Raw genomic sequence first — 21065 nt, 5'->3', positions numbered from 1 at the left:
CCCTCCTTCCTGGCGTGGCAGTGTCTGCGAGGCCAGCGGCACTCGGGTTTGGCTATGTGGCGTCTGCTCCGATCTTGTGCCCGTGTGCAGCGTTTACTGAGTGACACAGAGGATCAGGAACCTGAGAGCAGCTGGGGGCGGGCTGCCAGGCTCCGCTCGGGGGCCCTTCATCATCTGAGCACAGTGCTCGCTTGCCCCATCTCTCTTAGAGGGAGGGAAGTGAAGGCAGTGCGCCCAGGTGGCGGAAGGGGAGTGAACTTGGGGACAGCCCACATCACCCGGGTCCCCACTCACGCCCCCACCCGTGCAGACTCAGACAGGCTTTTGCCAGAATGCCCTGGATTCACTGGTCCCCTCTTTCTTTGCCCGCAATTCACTAGGGCCATCCTCTGCGCTGAGTTTTGCCTTAGAAGGCCGGTTTCATGTTTGCCCTGAGACAATGGACCTTCTAAACGCAATCCGCTCCGGCGTTCGTTGTTTTGATAGCCCACATTCAAATAAAAGTCCGCCTGGTGTCCCTCTCGCAGCTGGAAACACGTGACAGCAGAATTTCCTACTGACCGAGCACTTCTGTTTCCCGAATGAGCATTCACCAAGCCCGTTCGCCGAGTCCAAGACGTCCGGACGGATCGGCCTGGCCTCGCCTGCTCGCGACGCTGACCCGCGTGGCTCCTCTGGCGTCCCTTGGCGTCCTCGTTCTGCGAGTTTGGCTTTTCTGATTCCTCGTGGTGTTCCTTGCAGAATGCGTACCGGTCGGACCTGAACTTCATGCGAGGCGTTGCCTGTGTCATCCCAGGCACGCTGGAGATTGAAGGGAGAAAAAGAGCGTCGGAACTCATCAGTGAGGTACCCGGGACCAGAGGGGTCGGGTGTCCCGTGTGTTTCTGCAGCAGAGGTGGCTGCACAACTGTGTTTTCACTGTGAAAGTGAGCTACACGTTACACTATTAACCCTGGTCTCTCTCCTCACTGGATTCTCCATTCAGACCGAATGCCACCTAAGACAGCTTTGTAGATATCACCACTTCCTCTATTAACATATGTATAAATATTCACTGACTCATAAGATGTACTTCCCTTGTGTCCTTTTGGAGACTGGCCCTGTGGTTCACTGTAAAGAGGGTAGGCTTTGGAGACCAACAGACGAAGGCTGAAACTCAAGCCAGTGCTCATTTGCTGTGTGACTTCATGCCAGTCGCCTAACCTCTCTGAGCCTCAGCTATTTAATCAGTCATATGGCAATACTCATAACTCTTTCATTTAGTTTTCTTGTGTTTGTGAGAATTAGTACTCTAAACACGGTGCTTCTCTGGTGGCCGTATAGGAAATGGTCACTCTAAGCTTTGTAATATTTTCCTGATAAAAATGTGGAAGTCTAGAATCTAAGCTCTTTGAACCCTGCGGGCTCTTGCTTACCCTTGAGAGGGCCCTGGGACTTCCATTCCTGGTTGATCAAGGACAGGAAGGCATGATGGAAGGCACCGGAAATGAAAGGTGGTCAGGGGCCGGCCTGGGTGCCTCAGATGGGCTTACGGCTTCTTACACATTGATTAGGGTCCCCGGGCAAACAAAATCAGCCAAGGTTTGGATTTCACTTTGTAGTTTGCCTTTCCAGTGAAACCTCTAAATCAAGTGGGTGATTTCTAAACCTTGGGGTGCATCCGAATCCTCTGGGAAACTTAAGAAAAACCCAGAGCCTTGAGTTCACTGATGAGATACTAAATCCAGCTCGCCCGGGGTGGGTGCGGCATATGAATACATATTTGAGCTGCACAGATATGTACACAAATATGTTTCTGGTAAACTCCAAAGCAGAGGAGCCCCAAATCTGTATCGAGCAAAGGTTGGGGTCAAAAAACTTGAATTTCGATAGTCATGTTCACATTCACAGCATGTGAATTCACAGAACTAGCTTTTTCTTTCCCACTGTGCAGCCTCTGAATCAGTCCTCTGCTCTGTCCTGCTTCTTCTTCCCACTGAGTTCTGAGGTTATAAGGGCAGGGGACAGACTAGATTCCAGGTGACAGACAAACAGCCTTTGCACAAAGAGGTTTTATAACTAGTATTTCAAGAGTGGGTTCTTCTTCTGGTCTGATGCCTCACCGAGTCCTCTTCTTCCTTCTTCCGTGCGAACTCAGAGTAAATACCGCCAGCACCCCCAGTCGCTCAAGTACACAGCTGTAACAGATACGCCCAGCCTCCTGCACGCAAAACTCAGCAACCAGATTACGAACGAGGTAACTCTTCCTGCCAGCTTTGGGATGGTTTAAACAAACAAACCAACAAAAAAAACCTGCTTGATTGTTAAAATGATGTGTGAATATATGTGGGCTTGGGGAGGTGGTGGACTCATGGGCATTTGCTTGGAGATTTAGGAGAAAAGAACATCATTAGACAAGATTTAAATATTTTCCAGAAGGAAAGAAGGCCCCGGTGGGAATCGGGGTAAGTCTGTAGTCTTGCCCACTGCCCCACCCCCTGCCAAATGCAGCCACAGACCACCAGCAGGCAGCATTGGGATCTCCTGGGAGCATGTTAGACATGCTGAACCTCAGGCCCCGCCCCAGACTCCACAAATGCACAATACCATCTGAGAGGGACTGGTCTGTCACTCATTTGTTCTGTCTCAGCAAATACCGGCTCACCACCTTTACACTGTCATTCCGACGATCCTTACAGGGAGGCTGTGAGGTTAGCCAAGGACAGAGTATGTTGTTTGTCCAGCTTCTGGAATGTCTACCTGTGTTCCTGTTTACCCAGCCTGCACACATTAGCATCTCCATCCGAGCGGGGTTCTTGCCATTTCTACTTTCTCTTAGCGGCTGTCTGGCAAGTTTGAAACAGATCGGGAGCTCGGCAGAGAATTCGATTTTTCATCATCTTTAGTGTTCCGGTTTCTCCCTCTGACCCTCACTCTTCGAAGTCAGCTGAGATTTGGCTATTTATACTGTTAGTTCCCACTCTCACCCCCAAGTCACAAAGCCAGGAATGGCAGCTTGGGATTAAGAACGTCCAAAGGGCTTGCAAGAAAGATGTTACCAATTTTAAATTCCTGTTGAGCCCTTCTTGTTTGATTTGTGAGCTGGGAGCTAGGGGGATAACAATACCTCGTGTGGGGGATAACAATTTGTGAGCTGGGGCTTCTGGGCTCAGAGAACTCAGCAGCCACAACCCATTTCTAAGTCAGGAGAATAGACGACTTTGGGGGCTGCCGAGACCATGGGGAGCATCGGTGTGATTTCACCCATGCAGGGATCGGGGCTCCAGTCAAGCGTGCCGACTGTGGTCTGGGAGCTTCCCGTACACATGGCAGAGTTTCTCTACACACCCCAGGTCTCAGTGTTGTCCTTGCCCGGAGTCCTTGAGGAAGAAGTCTACGGTGGGAAGAACCTCGAGGGTATTCCCACGTGTTTTTCTTTCCTGAGACTATTATTGAGCAAAGGGGAGGGGAGGGAGGAAAAAATAATCCTCTTTTTTACTCAGCTTAGGTTCTGGGCCCTGGGCTCTGCAAGGAAAGGCAGATTCGTAAGAGAGAAGCATAAACGTGTATTTACTCTGAGTTCCAAGAGGTGGGAGGGGAGCCTTCATGAGGAGGTGAAGAGTGGAAGAAATGGTTGAGCCCGCTCGGGCAGTTTCACGCTGTGTCTGATGAAGCGTGGAAAGCGCTGGGGACAGGGGTAGGAGCATGTAGCTTCTACGTGGGGAACAGCGCAGGGGACAGCAAGGCCGGCTCGCTCCCTTTCCTTTGCGTCCATCCTGCGTCCCTTGATCTTCCGAGACAAGGACGCTCCTTTCCTTGGGTGTAGGGAGAGAACCCCTCACCGGAGGGTCTTGTGACCTGCTTCAGGGGGAAATTTAGAGAGAGTCCTTCTAGTACCTGTGTTCCTCAGATTCCTTCAGCTCAACATATTCAATATGCCAAGGTGCCCTATGTTGGGGTTACACGTCCTGAACTTTATCAAGAGCCACTTGCCATTCCTTGCATATTCTTTTGAAAATTTTTTATTTTTTTGTATTTTTCCAAAATTAGAAGCGGGGAGGCAGTCAGACAGACTCCTGCATGCGCCCCACCGGGATCCACTTGGCATGCCCACCAGGGGGCAATGCTCTACTCATCTGGGGCGTTGCTCTGTTGCAGCCGGAGCCATTCTAGCATCTTAAGTAGAACCATGGAGCCATCCTCAGTGCCAGGGCCAACTTTGCTCCAATGGAGCCCTGGCTGCGGGAGGGGAAGAGAGAGATAGAGAGGAAGGAGAGGGGGAAGGGTGGAGAAGCAGATGGGTGGAGAAGCAGATGGGTGCTTCTCCTGTGTGCCCTGACCAGGAATTTAACCTGGGACCTCCACATGCTGGGCCAACGCTCTACTGCTGAGCCAACCAGCCAGGGCTTGCATATTCTTTTTATGTCACTCCATTTGATTCATGCAAGATGGTCTTTATTGAGAGAAGCATCTTCCCCAAGGCTGCAGGTGCACTGTGACACTGTGAATGGCGTTTTACAGATGTGCTTCCTGACTGCCAGCTGGGCAAGACCATCAAGCACTGCAGAAATGCACAGCACTTACAGTCTTACTTTTCTTTCTGTCTTTTCTTTTTTTTTTGCCCAGCGCCTTTATAAAGCGTCCGGGGAGGACGTGAGGCACCAGTACACAATGACTCTGGGTCTGCCCGAGTTCGCCCGTGCGAAGACCAACGCGGCCAATCTGAGTGACGTAAGCCCTTCTTGTTGCTGAGGTTCAAGCACGCTCCAAAGCCACGTGTGTCTGTGGTGTGGTCGAACGGTAACCCCTCTGGCACTCACAGAAACTTAAAAAAATATGTGTCTTTTAGATGCTTAGGTTATATATACTTTTCGCAAATGTGTTGCCTATGTAATGTGTCAGTGCCCACGACAGTGAGTGTGCTAATGAGATTTTTTTTGCCAAATAGAAATCGATTTTTTTTGCTTGTCAGAAATCGATTCTGGAGTGCTGTGCTACACAGAATGAACTGGGTAGCCTTTGTTCGTTGATTCATGTAAGTTTTTTTTTTTTTTTTTGTTAAAAAAATCTACATGTGTTTCTATTGTAGGCAAAATACAAGGAGTCTTGGCATAATCTCCGTGCTCAGGGCTACAAGCTGACAATAGATGCTCTCCCCTTCCAGGCTGCTCGGGTCTCTGGAGAGAGAGCCAGTGATGTGAGTTGAATGATATGACCTTCCGTCTTGCCTAATTCCTGTTAACTTTATGTAAAACAATGCCTACCGCTGATTTCCCTGAATTAAAGCGAATCTATCATCATGTGAGACAGGATGTCACCTGCAGAACCTATTAGTTATGAATGAGGTCCTTTGACAGTAGGGAGGGAGAGGGAGCTTTTTTTGTTAATCAGAAGCTAAATTCAGGCAAAGGTCTCCGGCAGGAAGGAGAGGACGGTTTAGTTCTAATTGCAGCGTCTACAGAACCACCCGCCTGGAACGTGTGAGCTGCCTGTTTTCTAACTCCACCCGGAACCAGAAAGAAAACTCGCGACAGAAACTGTCACACAGCCCCCACGCGTCCCACGCTCGGCTCTGTCGTTTCTCAACGCTGGCCCTGGGGTTTGCCGGTTGTGTTCATTCCGCCACAGTGTTGCTAGCGTCCATAGCTTTGGGACTTGAAGGTGACTTTCTCTTTCCCACACACAAATCACAGAAAATGTGGGCTTCAAATAAATGAGTCCTGTCTTTTGCCAAGTGCAAATGGATAAAGCACACTTTTTTTTAATTAATTTTTTTTTTTTTTTTTTTTTTTTTTTTTTTTACCATTTCTGAAAATCTCCTTTGGCCACAGGACAAGTAGAGGGAGCGGGGCCCTAGCTTTGGTTCCGAGGATCTGGTTGTAATTAGGCAGGAAGGATGGAGGGATGTTTCAATTGTCCACCCCCCCCAGGCCAGCCTCACTGTGGTTTTCCTTATAATCATCACCCCCCAGTGTAAGGACGGGCAGTGTTTTTCTAGGGTCTGCAACGAAAACGCACGGATGGAGCTTCAGCAGGCCGAGTGCCGGCCCCTGACTGGCTGGTCTTCCCTTCCAGTTTCTCTACAGACATGACTTCGTGAAGGAGCGAGGGAGGCTGATCGGGGTGCGGAGTGTCAGCGACGACCCCCGGCTCCAGCACTGCCGGCGGATGGGCCAGCTGCAGAGCGAGCATCACTACAGGAGGGAGGCAGCGGGCTGCCAAACGCAGTACCACCTGCCCATGGACATGGTGCACCTGGTCCACGCCAGGAAGGCCCAGGCCCTGGCCAGCGACCGTGACTACAGGACACGGTGCCACGAGTTCACGGCGCTGCCCGAGGACCTAAAGATGGCCTGGGCCAAGAGAGCTCATGCCCTGCAGAGTGAGGTGAGGTAGGGGGGCACTTCTGTGTTTTAAAGATGGTGTCACATGGGAGAGGTCGAGGCAGGACTGGCTCCAGGACCCACAGTTTTTACCATCCTGCTGTTCCGGAGGGAGCGCATTGTGGGGGAGTCCTGCTTCCTACAGCTCAGATACAGACTCTGAGGCCCAGAAAGAGGAGGTCCCCCCCGCCCCGAGCAAGGGCACCAAGCAGGCTGGTGAGTAGCACCAGCCCCGCCCAGGTCACAGCGAATGTTCTAGACTCAGCTCCTTTAGAGTCCGTCCCATGCCCCTCCAAGCCTCAGGTCCTCAGCTGGGATATGATAATTACGGTGATGTTTTGTGGTCAGCACTTCTGGGCTTTGCACCTGCCGTGTCTCTAGACACTGGGACATGTCCAGTGGAAGGAGCTGTCATTTTTTAGCATAACCCACCAGACTGTTGTCACATTAACCCTCATCATCCTCATTGGGATTTCTCAACGCTGGCACCTTTGATGTTTGGGGTTGGATAATTCTGGTAGCATCCCGGCCTCTGCCCACTAGACACCAATAGCACTCCTTCTCAAGACAATAAAAAATGTCTTAAAATATTGCCAGATGTACCAGGGGTTAAAATTGCACCCGACTGTGAGTCCAGGTCTCAGTTGACACCTGGCCTATATGAAGCACTCAGCACGGTACCAGGTCCACAGAATCACACCAACAGGCATTAGTGATTTTCATTACATTCTCTACACCAAGCCTTCCGATTCTGGTGGCCCTCAGGTGACGACTGCTCTTAGCTGAGCAGTGGCACAGACAGAGAATTCCAAACACACAATCGATGATTAGTTACGGCACAGTGGCTGAATGAGTGGTGATCTAGCTATTAGTACCTCTTCCTGGAACTACAGGACTGCGTTCGTTCACCAGTAAGTTGAGTGTGGAGCAGGGTGAGCCCATCGGTTCCCCCACAGAGGATGTTGTGACTGAAGCATGGTCCAAGTTCCACTCAGAAAGGCCTTCCTCATGCTAGAAGGCCACCCTGAGGCCCCCAAGGACAGCTCAGAGAGTGACTTGGGTGCTCTGTCAATGCCTTATTCATGGCAGGAGGGGAGAGAACCCCTCCTGGGCAGGACAGTCCCCTGAGGAAGATACAGAGGCCCCCCTGAGAGAGGTGAGGGGGGCCAAGCTGGGACCCTGAAGATGTGCCTTAGAAGCCCAGCTTTGTCATCTCCTGGCTGTGTGGCCCTGAGCAGTCCCTTCCCGGTCTAGACCTCATCTCTCCATCACCAATGCAGAGACTTCTACTTTGATTGGTAATCTCAGATTTCAGGTGTCACTGGCAAATGTTTGCAAAATGGTAACATCAACATAGTGCCATATCTTTATTTTACTAAATAAGGAGAAAAAAACCTCAATAGCACCTCAAGCTACCATTTATATCATGGCTATTTATGAAAAGAAAGGCTATTTGAACTAAAACTACAAGAAAAACAGTCTAAAAAGAAGAGCCCTTCCCAAGAACTGGTAATTGGTAAACCTTAGGGTAATGTTTTACAAACCAGGGCACGTATGAAAGCTTTGAGTGCTGAGAACTTACCATATTATGCCTCATGCATCGCTTTTTAATGTTCAAATATGTTAATCTGGGGTTCTGGATTCCACGATGCTGTGGACAGTAGACACCACAATGTATGGAACACTGAACTCTGGGCCAGGCATTTGTTTAAATACCATCTCATCTAAGATCTAGGTAGGTACTAGATTATTCCTGTTTTACAGATGCAGCAGTTAAGGCACCTACAGTCTGGAGTAACTTGCCCAGGGTCACAAGCAGGCAGGAAAATGACTCACCCAAGACCATACAGAGAGTAAGAGGCCAAGCGTCTCCGGGCTCAGCGTTCAGTTCAGGAGCTCGGTGGCTGGGTTAGGAAACCGGGGTGCTTTAGCTCCTGAGGGTTCCCTGAGGGGTTCCCGGTGTGGTGTGCCTAGAGGACAGTGGCTGGTGGCGTTTCCGAGCCTCTGGACAATCATTTGAACATCACCATTGTCCCGTAGACGGAAATAAGAACCCCTCCTTTGCAGAATGGTGTATGAACAGAACACAGAAATGAGTCTAAAGCAAGGCACATCTTAGGCAAGGGAGTGATTATAATGATTCCTTATCGATCTGACAACTAGACCCTACCCCTGGCCACCTCCTGGGTGCAGCTGTAAACATGCTCCTGTTAGAAATTAGGAACTGAAACATGCAATTTGTGCATTTGCAACACAGTCCTCTGAAACAAACGTGCCAGGAAGCCCCAGGCGTGGAATCTACAGGTGGCTCCCAGGCCCTCAACGTATGCAAGGGAAAAATTGTGAGGCTGCCACTTGAGGACGCCAAGTTCGGCCGGACAGCTGGAGAAGGTCTCCTGTTATCTCCGAGTCCTTCTTCAGACCCATCTCTGGCTAGCTGCTCCTTCCAGACTCCCCTCCACTCTCCCCCTCTTTTATCATGAAGTCTGGGGCAAGGGTGTTGTTTTTAGGGTCCGCGTGAATAGTCAAAGCTGGGCCAGGAGCTGAAATATTAATAGACCATCCATTTATAAGGGAGTCGGAGGCGCAGTCAGATCTTTGGGGAAGCCGCATCTTGCTTTCTGACTCACCTGCGATTGTACTGTTCAGCTCAACAAAAGGCGAGTTGAAAGAACGCTCCTCACTTCATCTCGCCTATGAAAGGAGCAGGGCCCGGCTGTGAAGAGGCCCTGTAGGATTATTCTCTCTAACTTAGAAATTTATCCAATTTTCTCTGTTCTTTATCAGAGTGGAAGGCAAAAGCTTTGCCGATGTAGACCGAAAGATCGCGGTCTAAAAAGCAATGACTGACTGACACGGGGTTTTGAAACCTGCTACTGGACCCGAGTGATGTTCTCCTGCGCCAGTTGGAAAACAGAGTCGAATTTGCACGGGGGTATTAACCAGCAGACAGTAGATCAGAAACGGGCCCTCTTTGAGGCTGGCTGTGAGGAGCGCCGTGAACCCTGAAATGAAAGAACGCTAAAAGGCTGCGAGGCTGCTCTCTGCAGCGATACTTAGCGTTACAGCTGAGCTGATATCTAAATTAGAGGAAGAGGATCAACTTTGTTTAGATCCAAATTTCAGATTTCCTTGGAGAGTCTTTTTCTAAGTCTTTAAAAATGCCTAATTTCCATAAAGAGACGGAGAAAAAGCATGCTTGCGGCTGTCTGATCACAGGTCGTGGTGGGCAGATCAAGGAGCCAAGTGGTAAGATTGAAGGTTTTAGGAGACCCCCCAATCAGACCAGTTGTCTTAAAGCACCACTTATTTTTCGCCGGGAACAGTGCTGTAGTTTTAATCTCCTAAGCCCTTAATATAAAAAGAAGAGAAAAAGGCTTAGCCCATTTTTTGCAATATAAGCAAATTGTGCATATCAAGAGGAGGTAAACTGAGGCACAGAAAGATTTTTTTTTTTAATGGCTTGCCCACGATTAGCCGTCTGTATCTAAGTTTGTTCCAGTTTCCAGAGTCCTGCTGTCATTGTCGTCCCCTCACCCCCCGACTTGCCCGACTACCCCAAGGGGAGAAGAAATCTAGTGTATGGAGTGGTGTTTGCCCCTGAATACTCTCAGGTGTTCTTGGGAGAGCAGAGTGGTTGTTATGACCTTCAGGCATCACAGAGAGAAACTGAATCATGTATTGCTAAAGTGATTTGGTTCAAGTCGCAGCAGGTTTGATCTGGAGTTCAAAGCACTTTCCTCAACTGAACTGTGGAAACGTTTCCATTTAGGCAGCTGGTCAGTCACGTGGCCACCAGAGTGAAAATCCATGGGGGCGGTGCTTGGCCTTGAGCGTGTCAGCTCTTCCTTTAAGTGGTCATTTGCATAGGTCATTACCCTCCGCTTCCAATCCTGCCAGTGCGCTGGTGGGGTTCTGGGTGTGCCTGACGTACGCCCGACCCATTACTTAATTCCTGGCAGAGTGCACAAATTCAAACAACTTCATGACATGCAGAATGCGTTCTGAATGAAGATGTCAAAATGTTGTGCTGGAGTGTTATGACTCGTGCCCTGCAAGGGTTAGACACCCCCCTGATGAAAGCCAATGGTTTTCTTTCTGCAGCTGCGCTACAAATCGGACCTGATGGGCATGAAGGGCACAGGATGGCTGGCGCTGAGCTCCCCACAGATAGAGAGCGCGAAGAAGGCTGGAGAACTCATCAGCGAGGTACCATCCAGCAGCCTCGTCCACGATCGCAACCTCGCCTTAATTTCCTTCTGAAGAGGGAACCTGCTTATGGGATGGAGCTCCCAGGAGGACCTCGTAGTCACTGGACTCCCAATGTTCTTGCGGGGCTGTTTGCCACCAAATCCCAAAATAGAACAAGCTTTCTCTCCAAATAAATTCTTTGCTGGGGAGTTAAAGATGCATTCCAAATTGGGCAGTGAGGGATGGAAGATGCACTGGAAGGTTCTCAATAGATACATTATGAACAATTACGATCTAAACTGGCCCATTATTTTCATGGGGCGGGGCACCGAACTTGCCACTCACCTACTGAGTTTACTCAGAGTGTCCGGGGTCCCGGGGTTCTCTGATTGCAGACGGTATTAAAAGCTGCACAGGGGTTAGTTCCATTAACTGAACTCCACTGTTTGATGGCTGTGGATTCTTGCCCTGGGATCCCCTCCAGGGGGGCTCTGCCTTCTCCAGTTTCTTAATAACAGACCTTGCTTGGATAGGGTCCCAGCAGGGCCACGCTGATGCTGAGTCTGCCCTTTGCTGAATTCCTTGGGATGAGCTCTGGTGTGTTGGAGCCTCCTTTTTTTAGGAGTGTGAATGCTTATAAAATGTTCCTTATCGCAGAGGCAGCTTGGGTCTCTTCTGTGTTCTCGCTCTGCGCACACCAAGAAGAGAGCCTTGTTTTCCAATCATGTCATTGGCATATTTGGGACTGATACTAGGTGGGGGTCAAGCTGCATCCAGAAAAAAAAATGCATGATGCTCGACTGTATGTATGAATCTTTGTCTTCCTCTTACAGACCAAATACCGCAACAAACCAGACAGTATCAAGTTCACCTCGGTGGTTGACTCCCCGGACCTGGTCCATGCCAAAAACAGCTACATGCACTGCAGTGAGGTGGGTGTTTTCTGATCATTCGTTGCAGGCACACCACGGTGGGCACTGAATCTCAGTAGTCAGCAATGACCAACACGGTGTCCCAGCAGGATAAGATGTGAGTGAAACCCTTCCACCCACTTTCTGGATGTTCCTGGGCTGGTAACTTAATCTCTTTTAACTTCAGTCCCCTTATTAGACAGGAGGGTAACGACAGTAACCGTTTCCTAAAATGAAGTGGATTACATGATGAGGATTAAATAAATAAAAGTATGTGCAGTTTTTAGCAAATATCTGGAACATAGTTGAGTCCTCAGTGAATGTCCCTTATGATGGTTTGGTTTATAATCATAACAATAATAACACTAAGTGGTACTGACAATTCTTTCCCAGATACTAGATCAGACACATCTTAATTGTTGATAGCCGGTAATGGAATTAGAAGCGTAACATAACCCAGTTAGAAAAGAAAGAACAGCTGTATTGAAGGCTCCTTTCTGCTTTACTCTCTGTATGAGTTAGCCCCGTTTCCTCTCGCCTGTATTTATTTCAAAGAATAGGAAGTTACATATTATTTCTCTGAATTGGTCAAAGGTTTCATTTCTGTACACACAAGCGACCAAGTCGCGCCGTCTTCGCGCGGAAGCCAACTGCAGTTCTGTTCACGCTGGCAAAGACCAAACTGAATTTAGGAAAGGATTGGGAATATTAAATATTAAATTCTCCTCTCTGAAGATAAATGAGACCCTGGTGCTTCTTAAAACTGTTTGCAGTTCTTAAATCGCAGCTCTAAAATTAGCAGCTAAGATACAGATTGAGCTTTAAAATTGCGTCTTGCTGGGGCCTAGATAACTAGGAAAACTTTACTTTTCAGAGCATGTGTGGAAGGAAGTATTTCATAATAAGAAGACTAATTAGCTATGGTCTCATCTTATTAATGTTAAATAACAAAGGCGTTGGGGCATCTTATTAGTAGTAAAAAGCTTGAATACCGCTCAGCTGCAGGGAGCCTCAGAAGTATCCTCACCCCTTATTGTACTTGTAAAGCACGCAGGTGTAGCCCACCAATTTGCAGCAGCCCTTGGTGAACAGGATCTCTTTAAAAGCAGCCAGCGTACCTGGCCCGACCAGGTGGGCGCTCCAGCGCTGGGAGGTTTCTGCAGGGCGCCCCCCACATGTAGGCTGGGCTCTGTCCCTTTGCTGGGCACTTGAGTAGGGAGGGGCAGGAACGGAGAGCAGCCGGCTTCCTGCCTGTGCAGTCAGCAAGTGTAGCTCTGCGTTGACCATGAGCCTGTCTTACCTGCAGCGCCTGTACAGGTCGGGGGACGCGGAATCCCTGCACAGATACACCCTGCTCCCCGACCACCCCGACTTCACCAGAGCCCGCCTCAACGCACTGCACCTGAGCGACGTAAGTCAGTGGGCCCTGCGGTGCATGGTGGGCAGGGGTGGTGCCCGCTCCCGTCCAGTGAGCGGTGCCCGGACTGCATTTTAATTGTTCAAAACAGGAGCCCTAGGAAGAAGGACGTGGGACAGGAAGAACAGTGGACTGAGAGTGGGACAGACTACATGTGTGACTTTAAGTCACTTTCCCCACTGGGCCTCAGTTTCCTCAACTGTAAAATGGGGATGGAGCTGAGCTAATGAAGCCTGTGGTTCCATCCAGCACTCACATTCTGGTTCTAGACATGGCTAGGAAGACCACGGCTGTGCGCAGGGTTACAGGCTGAGGAGTGGGCCCTGGCTCTGGCAGGTGGAGACACCTGCCCTGTTAGCTTCCTGGACGCCCCTCCTTAGCCATTCAGTGGGTGACTCTGGAGAAACAGTGGTGCTGTCTCATCCTGCTGCTTGGAAGGATGCCACCATTGTGGCCCATCAGGTCCAAATACAACTTGCTCCTTTGTGCCAGGGGCTGTGGCCTCCCACACTTCAGTTTCCTTTGGATGTGTGCCCTTTGCGTGCATAACCAAGACGCTGTTTCCTAAACCCGGGCTTGTTGTTAGCAGGGGTTGGAGGCCCCCAGTTGTAATAGAATAGGCGGCCGCTCAGCCTGCAAGGCTGTGATCCTGGGATAACAGGTAGCCAGGCGGCAGAATCAAAAGATGCTGTCAGATCAGAATAACACAGGCTGAGTGTGTCGGCCTAGGGCTGCGCTGGGCCTCCCCGAGCCAGCCATTCTTCCCTCCCCAGCCTGGCCATTGTGTCCTGGGGCTCCGTGCAGATGAACAGCTGCTCCCTCTCACCCCAGAGGTGGCTGCCTGGCAGGGGTTGGCGAGAGGCGCCTTCTAGTTAGCGTGTATGTTAGTTTGTTGCGTTTGTAAAGCCCGGTGGGAGCCCACGCGGTGAATGCGACGGTGCTTTGTAAATATGAGTTAATATGACCATTTGAGGCTTTTGAGGGACGCGCGAGGGATAATTTTAGAACCGCAGCTCTGATGGGCTGACCTCCATCTGGGGAAGCGGGACCTCCCCCACAGCCGAGTTTGAACAAAACATCGGTCTCATTAATGCTTCAAGGATGGGGGAGGCCAGGCCTCCGGGTGAGGAGCTATTGGAGGCCCACACAGTCCTGGAAACTGGGATAAGACTGCCAGTCCAGGTGGGTCCCAGCTTAAGGAGGACAGCCACCCCTGGGCTGGTGACAGCAGCATCTTTCCTCTCACAAGAGACGCCCATCTACAGAGTCCCGGAGCTGAAATTAGCCACCAGGGCACACGGATATGGAGAACTCATGAACCTCTTTTGAAAGCGCACTTCTTCGGGGGGGGGGGGTGTTAGAATACGCACAATTGGATCAAGTGCTCTGTGCGGAGGATGTAGAGGGAAAGTGACCTTCCTGGGCAAAGAAAGCCATTGAGATGTGTAAGGCAGCCGAAATAACTAAAAATCAAATGACTCTAATGTGTGAGGATGAGGACAAAACTGTGCCCACTGCGATAAAGAAGAGGAACGCCCAGGGTTCCAGATCAAAGAGCCTACGGACTCTAAAGACTCCCAGCGGCAAGGCAGCAGCCTCGGCAGAATAAAATCTCAGGGAGGAAGTGGTGACCATCAAGCAAATAGCATCCAGGGAGAAGTGACCGGGAGAAAAAGGGGGAACCAGCGCCTTGGGGAGAACCCCAATCTGGGTCACGCTCTACTTGACCCTCAGTTACAGAAGCTCGGAAGCTGGGGTGTCCTGGACACCAAAGTGGGGTGATGCTGGAGTTCGATGCTGTGTAAAGTTTGGTGTCATTACCTAACCTGCAGTCTGGTGTTGGACCAGACTCTGATTAGGAAGGCGCTGACCCCTCTCTAGGAAATGATATGGGTTTGACTCTAGATGCTTCTCTGATATTTGTGGGATCCTCCAAACAGGAATCACAAGGCTAACAGGGATTAGCCCATCTGTCGTTTAGTGAATGCCCCTCCCATTCTCTATGTCTCCCAGTCCTGCCTGCCAAACTCAACAGACACCTGGCAAATCTAACCACTGGGGCCCTGTGTGCCACCCACTAATTAGCTGATTACCCCGGTGATTTTCAGTTCTGTATTTCAAGACCGTTGATCATAGTAGGCACTTGGCTCCTGCTTTGTGGTGTGAGATGTTGGAGTTGGAAGCTACGATGCAGGAGAAGATGAACAGCAGGACACAAAACGGATCACCCCCACCATGCTTGGCCCAAGCGTGGGACTTCGTGGTCCCCTCTAGTTCCATCACCTGCTGTAGGGTGGGTGATGTTCTTATCTTTTCATCTGCCACTGCTCTTCTGCTCAGTCCCCCTCCCCCAATCTCCTGCAGAAGGAAGCCCCAGCCTTGACCTCTATTTCCAAGTGACAAAGGTGAAGGTCTTAAGGGCACCCCTGACCTGCCGTGGCTCACGGAATGAGCAAGCCACCGACAGCATCGGGGTTGTGCTGCTCCTGCTGCCTCCCTTCTCTGTGGTAGGAGGAAGGATGGGCCCTCCACTGGGCTTGCCAGAGGGCTCCTTTCACGGAGCCATCCCCTTATCCTGAAAAAAAAAAAATTAGCCACATGAAGGCACAGGAGATTTTGATGCCTCTGTTGGTGATGTGGCTTTACCTGAGGATGAAGGGGTTGTGATTGTGGACTCCTGGAGGGCGTATGAGAACAACTTGAAAAGGGAAAGAAATGAAAGAGGAAGATGTGAAATCCATAGGTCAGGAACTCGGTCAGCTTCGTGATAATCAGTTTAACTCAGGTGAAGGCTCTTCTTCCACTCAGTGCGGGCACCACGGGTACATATGGGATGCAGCCTGCTTCCTAGTGATGGGGTGGCATTGCATCAGAGGGGGCGAAGGGACCCCTGGGAAGTCAGTGGAGCTAATGAATATATGCGTACCAGGACCCATGGAAGAGCACTTTCAGCAGGTGGGAAGACAGACTTCTTGAACTTTGAGTTCTGGCATCTAGAAACTGTAAACCTGTGGCCCTGAGAGTGAATGCGAACACAGGAGGGAGGGGGCGGGGCCTCTGGGCCCAAGGGGGTGTGGCCAATGGTCCAGATCCACAATAGCAGGGTCCTCAGGTTGCGCCTAGAGCTGAGGCCCTTGGTGGCCAGCCCCACCGATCCCAGAGTGGAGGAGGCCCCAGCATGGACATGGGCATGGGCTCTGCCATTCTGGGCACTAACAAGGTGAGAGGTTGTGTTTAGAAACTGTTTCTGCTGAGAACCAGCAACATGGTAGATGTGGAGTTACTCCCTGCTCACTCATTTCTTTGTTTTTCTCGTCTAGAAAGTCTACAGAAACTCTTGGGAACAGACCCGGGCTGGTGCCTATGACTTCAGGCTGGACGCCATCCCGTTCCAGACTGCCCGGGCGTCCAGGGAGATCGCCAGTGATGTAAGACCCCGCGTCCTCTCTCTCTCTCTCTCTCTCTCTCTCTCTCTCTCTCTCTCTCTCTGTCACTGAGAGGTTTCTCTCTGGTTCTCCCAGGTCTTTTGAAAGGCAAACCATCTGGAACCAAAACTGAACAACTATTCCAAATGAAAGAGAAAATAAATAGGCCTTATCTTCTAGAGGTCAATTAACACATGACTGATCTGCTGATCTGTCCTCAAAGGACTTCTTTTAGCTAACGTGCAGGGTGATGGGGTAGAACGAGATTGAATTTTTGCCCTTGATTGATTTGAGTTCAGATCCCAGCTCAGTCACTTAGGAATTGGCTCTGTGGTCTTGAGCGAGTATCTTAAATTCTCTGAATTCAAATTTCTGTGTCTATGAAATAGGGATCTAATACTTGTCTACAAGGATGGACGTAGGAAAGAAAATGAAGTGGTTTAGGGTGTTATCACATAACAGGTGTTGAAACATGGCAGCTGTAATTATGGGAGAGGAGGGCACTGTAGCTAGACACGTGATCACTTACAAATGGCCAGTTACTGGTCCACAGTGAGATATATATGAAAATCAAGAGCAAGTGTGTAGAAAGATCTTCAGCAGCTAGACATGTGACATCCATGCATGTGACCTGTGGACCCACCCTGTTGAGCGTGGGGGAGGCCAGTTTGGATGTTTTCAAATGCATGTTGTACTACTACTATGCCACTGATCACACGCAGTAGGACCACATATTGGGCTCTGATGGATTGAATATTAAAAAAGCAAACTAAAAAGAATGCCATCCTTGACCGTAGATGGCTTGAGGAGCACTGGCTGGGGCCCCTCAAGGTTGGGAAGAACCAGTGGAAAAGGGGCTGCTGAGCAAATGTGGTTCTCTGCCTGTGGGATCATGAATCACAGCAGCGAGTGTACCAGCAGCCAACACTCAGTGCCAGACATGAAGCGAGTCCCCCAGGTCACGGAATCTCCTAACGTTCCACGGGGTGAAGATTCATCCTCCTATTTTATCAGATGGGGACACTGAGGCTCAGAGAGACTCCGTAACTGGCCCAAGGCCAGGCAGCTAGGAGGTGGCAGAAGGGGGACACAAGTGTGGGTCTACCTGAATGAGATGCTGTGCCCCTAACCCACTGCAGAACTCCTGCCGAGAACCCTGAAGGGGAGAGGTGGGCCCCCCCGCGACTCACCTCTGCTCTTCCGCTCCGCAGTTCCGGTACAGAGAGGCCTTCCTGCGGGATCGGGGCCTGCAGATCGGGTACCGCAGCGCCAGGGACGACCCGAGGATGAGGCATGTCCTCAGCGTCGGCCGACTCCAGAGTGACAATGAGTACAAGAAGGACTTTGCTAAGAGCCGGTCCCAGTTCCACAGCCGCCCAGACCAGCCCGGCTTCCTCCAGGCCAAGAAGAGCCAGCAGCTGGCCAGCGACGTGGGCTACAGGCAGCCCCTGCCCCAGCCCACCTGCGACCCGGAGCAGCTGGGCCTGAAGCATGCGCAGAAGGTCCACCAGCTGCAGAGCGACGTGAGCTGCCCCCACCCCACACCCCGCCGCCGAGGCGCTTCCTCCGGCGCCCCTTCCAAAGAGATGGCTGTACCCCACACTCGTGTCGCCTCTGGGAGCACCCAGACTGAGATTGAATCCAGGACACCTCATACCTCGGTTCCTGGAGAAATGATAACGATACCTGCTATTAATCCAGTTCCTCCTCTGGGCCAGGCTGTGGTGTCACCTGCCTTCCAAACATTCTGCCATGTGGCCCTCACAATAACCCCCTTATCCCCCCATTTTACGGATGAGGAAACTGAGGCTTAGAGACATTAAGTAACTTACTCAAGATTCCACTGCAAATAAGTGGCAGACCTGGGACATGAACCCCACTTGGTTTGATGTGAGAGCCCCAAGCTCTTTTTTTAATTGAATTTATTGGGGTGGCGCTGGTTCACAAAATCATACAGGTTTCAGGTGTACATCACCTGCACATCCTGCACCCGCGGCCCCAAGCAAAGCCTCTCTCCGTCCCCATTCCTGCCCCCCGTGCCCATCTCCACCTACCCTGACTCCCCCTTTCTTCCAGCTGTCACCACGGTGTTGTCTGTGTGATTGATACATATATATGTTCTCGGTTTGTTTTTTTCTTCTTAATTCCTTTACCTTCCTTCATCCAGCCCCCACCCCACCCCTGGCAGCTGTCTGTGTACCCCTGCCTCTGTTCTGTTTTGTCCGTCAGTTCATTTTGTTGATTAGATACTACATATAGGTGAGATCAGTCACATGGTACTTGTCTTTCTCTGACCAGAGAGCCCAAACTCTTTCTTGACTGTGATGCGGGACTGTTTCTAAGGGATCTCAGTAGTTACCCAACCAGCCCTTGCACTTTCCCTCTGGGAGGAAACTGAAGCCCAGAGAAGGGCAGTGACTTCCCTAAGGTCACAGAGCAAGTGAAGGCAGGAGCTCAGACTTGAACCAGGTCTCCCCATCCACCGCCCCCATTGCTACTTTCTTCACCTGAAGGGAACCATGCAAGGGACAGCAACGAGCTGGCCAGGCTCACAGCACATTGGGCCAGGCCGGGTCCTCAGTGTCAGGGAGCTCGTGCCCAAGATGAGTTTGCTCCTCTTGTCCTTATTTTACTGACAAACACACAGCTGCCATCTCACAGCCTATCTGTCCTGGGACCAAACCATCCCCAAACCTGCTGACATATTCCTCTTTCTTTCCTCCCTCCCCCAAGGTCAAGTACAAATCAGACTTGAACCTGACCAGAGGTATTGGCTGGACCCCTCCTGGCTCCTACAAAGTGGAAATGGCTCGGCGGGCTGCAGAACTGGCCAACGCGAGGGGCCTGGGCCTCCAGGGGGCTTACGTAAGTAGCCAGGTGCCAGCCCGCACCGGTTTGCGAGGCCATGGGGAAAGGCAAGCTTGCTGTGTCTTTTCGAATTTTATTTTTGGCCAAAGGTCAGCTGGCTCTAAAGATGTGTGAGAAGCAGCTCAAGCAAGGTGCCTAATTTCACGGGTCTGAGATGACCAGGTGGATGACTCCCGGGTTAAACTTCCTGCAGGGTTTTCTCTGAAGTCTTAGCCATTAGTTCGGAGGAGATGGACCTGCCGGGGCGACATCAATCCTGGGCCACGGTGGCCCAGGCTAGGCTGCCTGCTTGCTCATTACATTCACAGAAAGGGTCAGGGACTGGCTGGCTCCAACAGTCTGCGTTTTCAACCCTACTTTGTTCAGAAGAGAGACGCCGCCTCTAAATGAGAGACTGGCTCCGCTTCTTTCCCCTGCTTGCCTTGAGGATCCTCTTTCTGAGAGAGGGTGGCAGAGGGGAAGAGGAAGGAGGAAGGTGAATGCTTTCCATGCTCCCGGGGCACCTTAGACAGCCTGCCCTATCCTGTGGGAGCTGGGCACCTTAGACAGCCTGCCCTATCCTGTGGGAGCGGGCACCTTAGACAGCCTGCCCTATCCTGTGGGAGTGGGCACCTTAGACAGCCTGCCCTATCCTGTGGGAGCTGGGCACCTTAGACAGCCTGCCCTATCCTGTGGGAGCGGGCACCTTAGACAGCCTGCCCTATCCTGTGGGAGCAGGGCACCTTAGATAGCCTGCCCTATCCTGTGGGACGGGGCACCTTAGACAGCCTGCCCTATCCTGTGGGACGGGGCACCTTAGACAGCCTGCCCTATCCTGTGGGAGCGGGCACCTTAGACAGCCTGCCCTATCCTGTGGGAGCTGGTTGGAAGCTTCATTTCCACTCAGCGGGGTCCATTGGGTTTCTGCAGGGCGGGGCACCGGTTGTGGAGGCTGAAGATCATCAGAGGGGGGATGTGAACCCAGACGCCGCTGAGATTCTGCACGTCAGGAGGAGGAAGGCTCTGCTGTTGTGAGCAAGTGGTGTGGCCCCAGAGTCACAGGAGAGACACCGGGGAGGAAGTTTGCACGCCGGAGACAGCCTTGGACAGCTCCAGGCCTGGCGAGCTGTTAAAACGGCATGCCAGGCATGCCCTGACCTGCCTTTAGCCTTTATTAAAATAACAACTCTGTGGAAGCAGACGGAGAATGCTGTGGTTTTGGGGGGGGGTTGTTTTTGGTTTGGGTTTTGGTTTTTTGGGGTCCTCTCATACCTGGAAGTGGAGGGCTGGTTCTGCCGTGGACCCTGAGTATCAGGGTGGAGGAATGAAGATGTCAAGCTGACTCCCCACCCCGATGCTGAGCATTCCGACATCTCACATTTGCTAATGTCTGAGGGGAGGCAGTCAATGAGCCCTGATTTTTTTTTAGAAGGTGCCATTGTTGGAAGGGAAGCAAACGTAATATATGTCAGGTTGATTCTGTGTTTGTTGGGTGGCCCAGGTGGGACCATGATGAAATGGGGGAGAGGCTGGTCCAGGACTCCCCAGGCCAGGCAGTTGTGGTCTTTGCTGAGAGCAGAGACACTTCACTGTGTGGCATCCTGGAGGCTCCAGTGGGCATTCGTCGCTGCCCATGAGGCCTCGCCTTGTCTGGGTGCTTAGGAGGATGGGCTCCGAGGTCCGGAAAACACCTTAGGAGCTAGCCCCCCTGCGGATGGTGGCTTTGATCCAATTCAGGAATTTGGTGACTTGGGTGTAGACCCCTGGTTTCTTCCCACATTCTTGGCCCCAGCTGACGATCCCATAGACGTAATAGGTCCCATCCTTCTCACAGGTCAGAGGGCCTCCAGAGTCGCCCTAGGGAGGAAGATGCGTGAGTTCGGCTTTGAGAATCAGAATACCTTGGGAGACG

At 51.2% G+C, this 21065-nt stretch overlaps 2 protein-coding genes across 14 annotated transcripts in view; one reads left to right on the top strand and one right to left on the bottom strand.

Moving 5' to 3' along the window:
* NRAP (nebulin related anchoring protein) overlaps nt 1–20585 on the top strand; it is a 71926-nt gene extending 51341 nt beyond the window's left edge. For 5 of the 13 annotated variants that reach the window (XM_066240333.1, XM_066240328.1, XM_066240327.1 and 2 more), the window contains 12 exons: nt 742–846; nt 2138–2236; nt 4606–4710; nt 5069–5176; nt 6055–6366; nt 10467–10571; nt 11387–11485; nt 12771–12875; nt 16202–16309; nt 17518–17829; nt 19040–19171; nt 20084–20585. In XM_066240333.1, coding sequence (XP_066096430.1) covers nt 742–846; nt 2138–2236; nt 4606–4710; nt 5069–5176; nt 6055–6366; nt 10467–10571; nt 11387–11485; nt 12771–12875; nt 16202–16309; nt 17518–17829; nt 19040–19171; nt 20084–20188 — 1695 coding nt within the window. In that variant the 3' untranslated portion in view covers nt 20189–20585. Of the gene's footprint in view, nt 1–741; nt 847–2137; nt 2237–4605; nt 4711–5068; nt 5177–6054; nt 6367–10466; nt 10572–11386; nt 11486–12770; nt 12876–16201; nt 16310–17517; nt 17830–19039; nt 19867–20083 lie in introns of those variants that run through there. The other 8 variants (XM_066240322.1, XM_066240325.1, XM_066240330.1 and 5 more) reach the window with 6 other exon arrangements.
* Nucleotides 20370–21065, bottom strand: part of HABP2 (hyaluronan binding protein 2) — a 34772-nt gene continuing 34076 nt past the window's right edge. The window contains exon 13 of the mRNA XM_066240336.1: nt 20370–21010. Within this exon, the coding sequence (XP_066096433.1) occupies nt 20846–21010 (165 nt within the window). The 3' untranslated portion in view covers nt 20370–20845. The remainder of the gene's footprint in view (nt 21011–21065) is intronic.

This window comes from Saccopteryx bilineata, chromosome 7 (genome assembly GCF_036850765.1).
Source record: "Saccopteryx bilineata isolate mSacBil1 chromosome 7, mSacBil1_pri_phased_curated, whole genome shotgun sequence".
Classification (NCBI taxonomy): domain Eukaryota; kingdom Metazoa; phylum Chordata; class Mammalia; order Chiroptera; family Emballonuridae; genus Saccopteryx; species Saccopteryx bilineata.
Note: the sequence above shows the minus strand (reverse complement) of the source record. Positions and strands in the feature narration are given on the sequence as shown.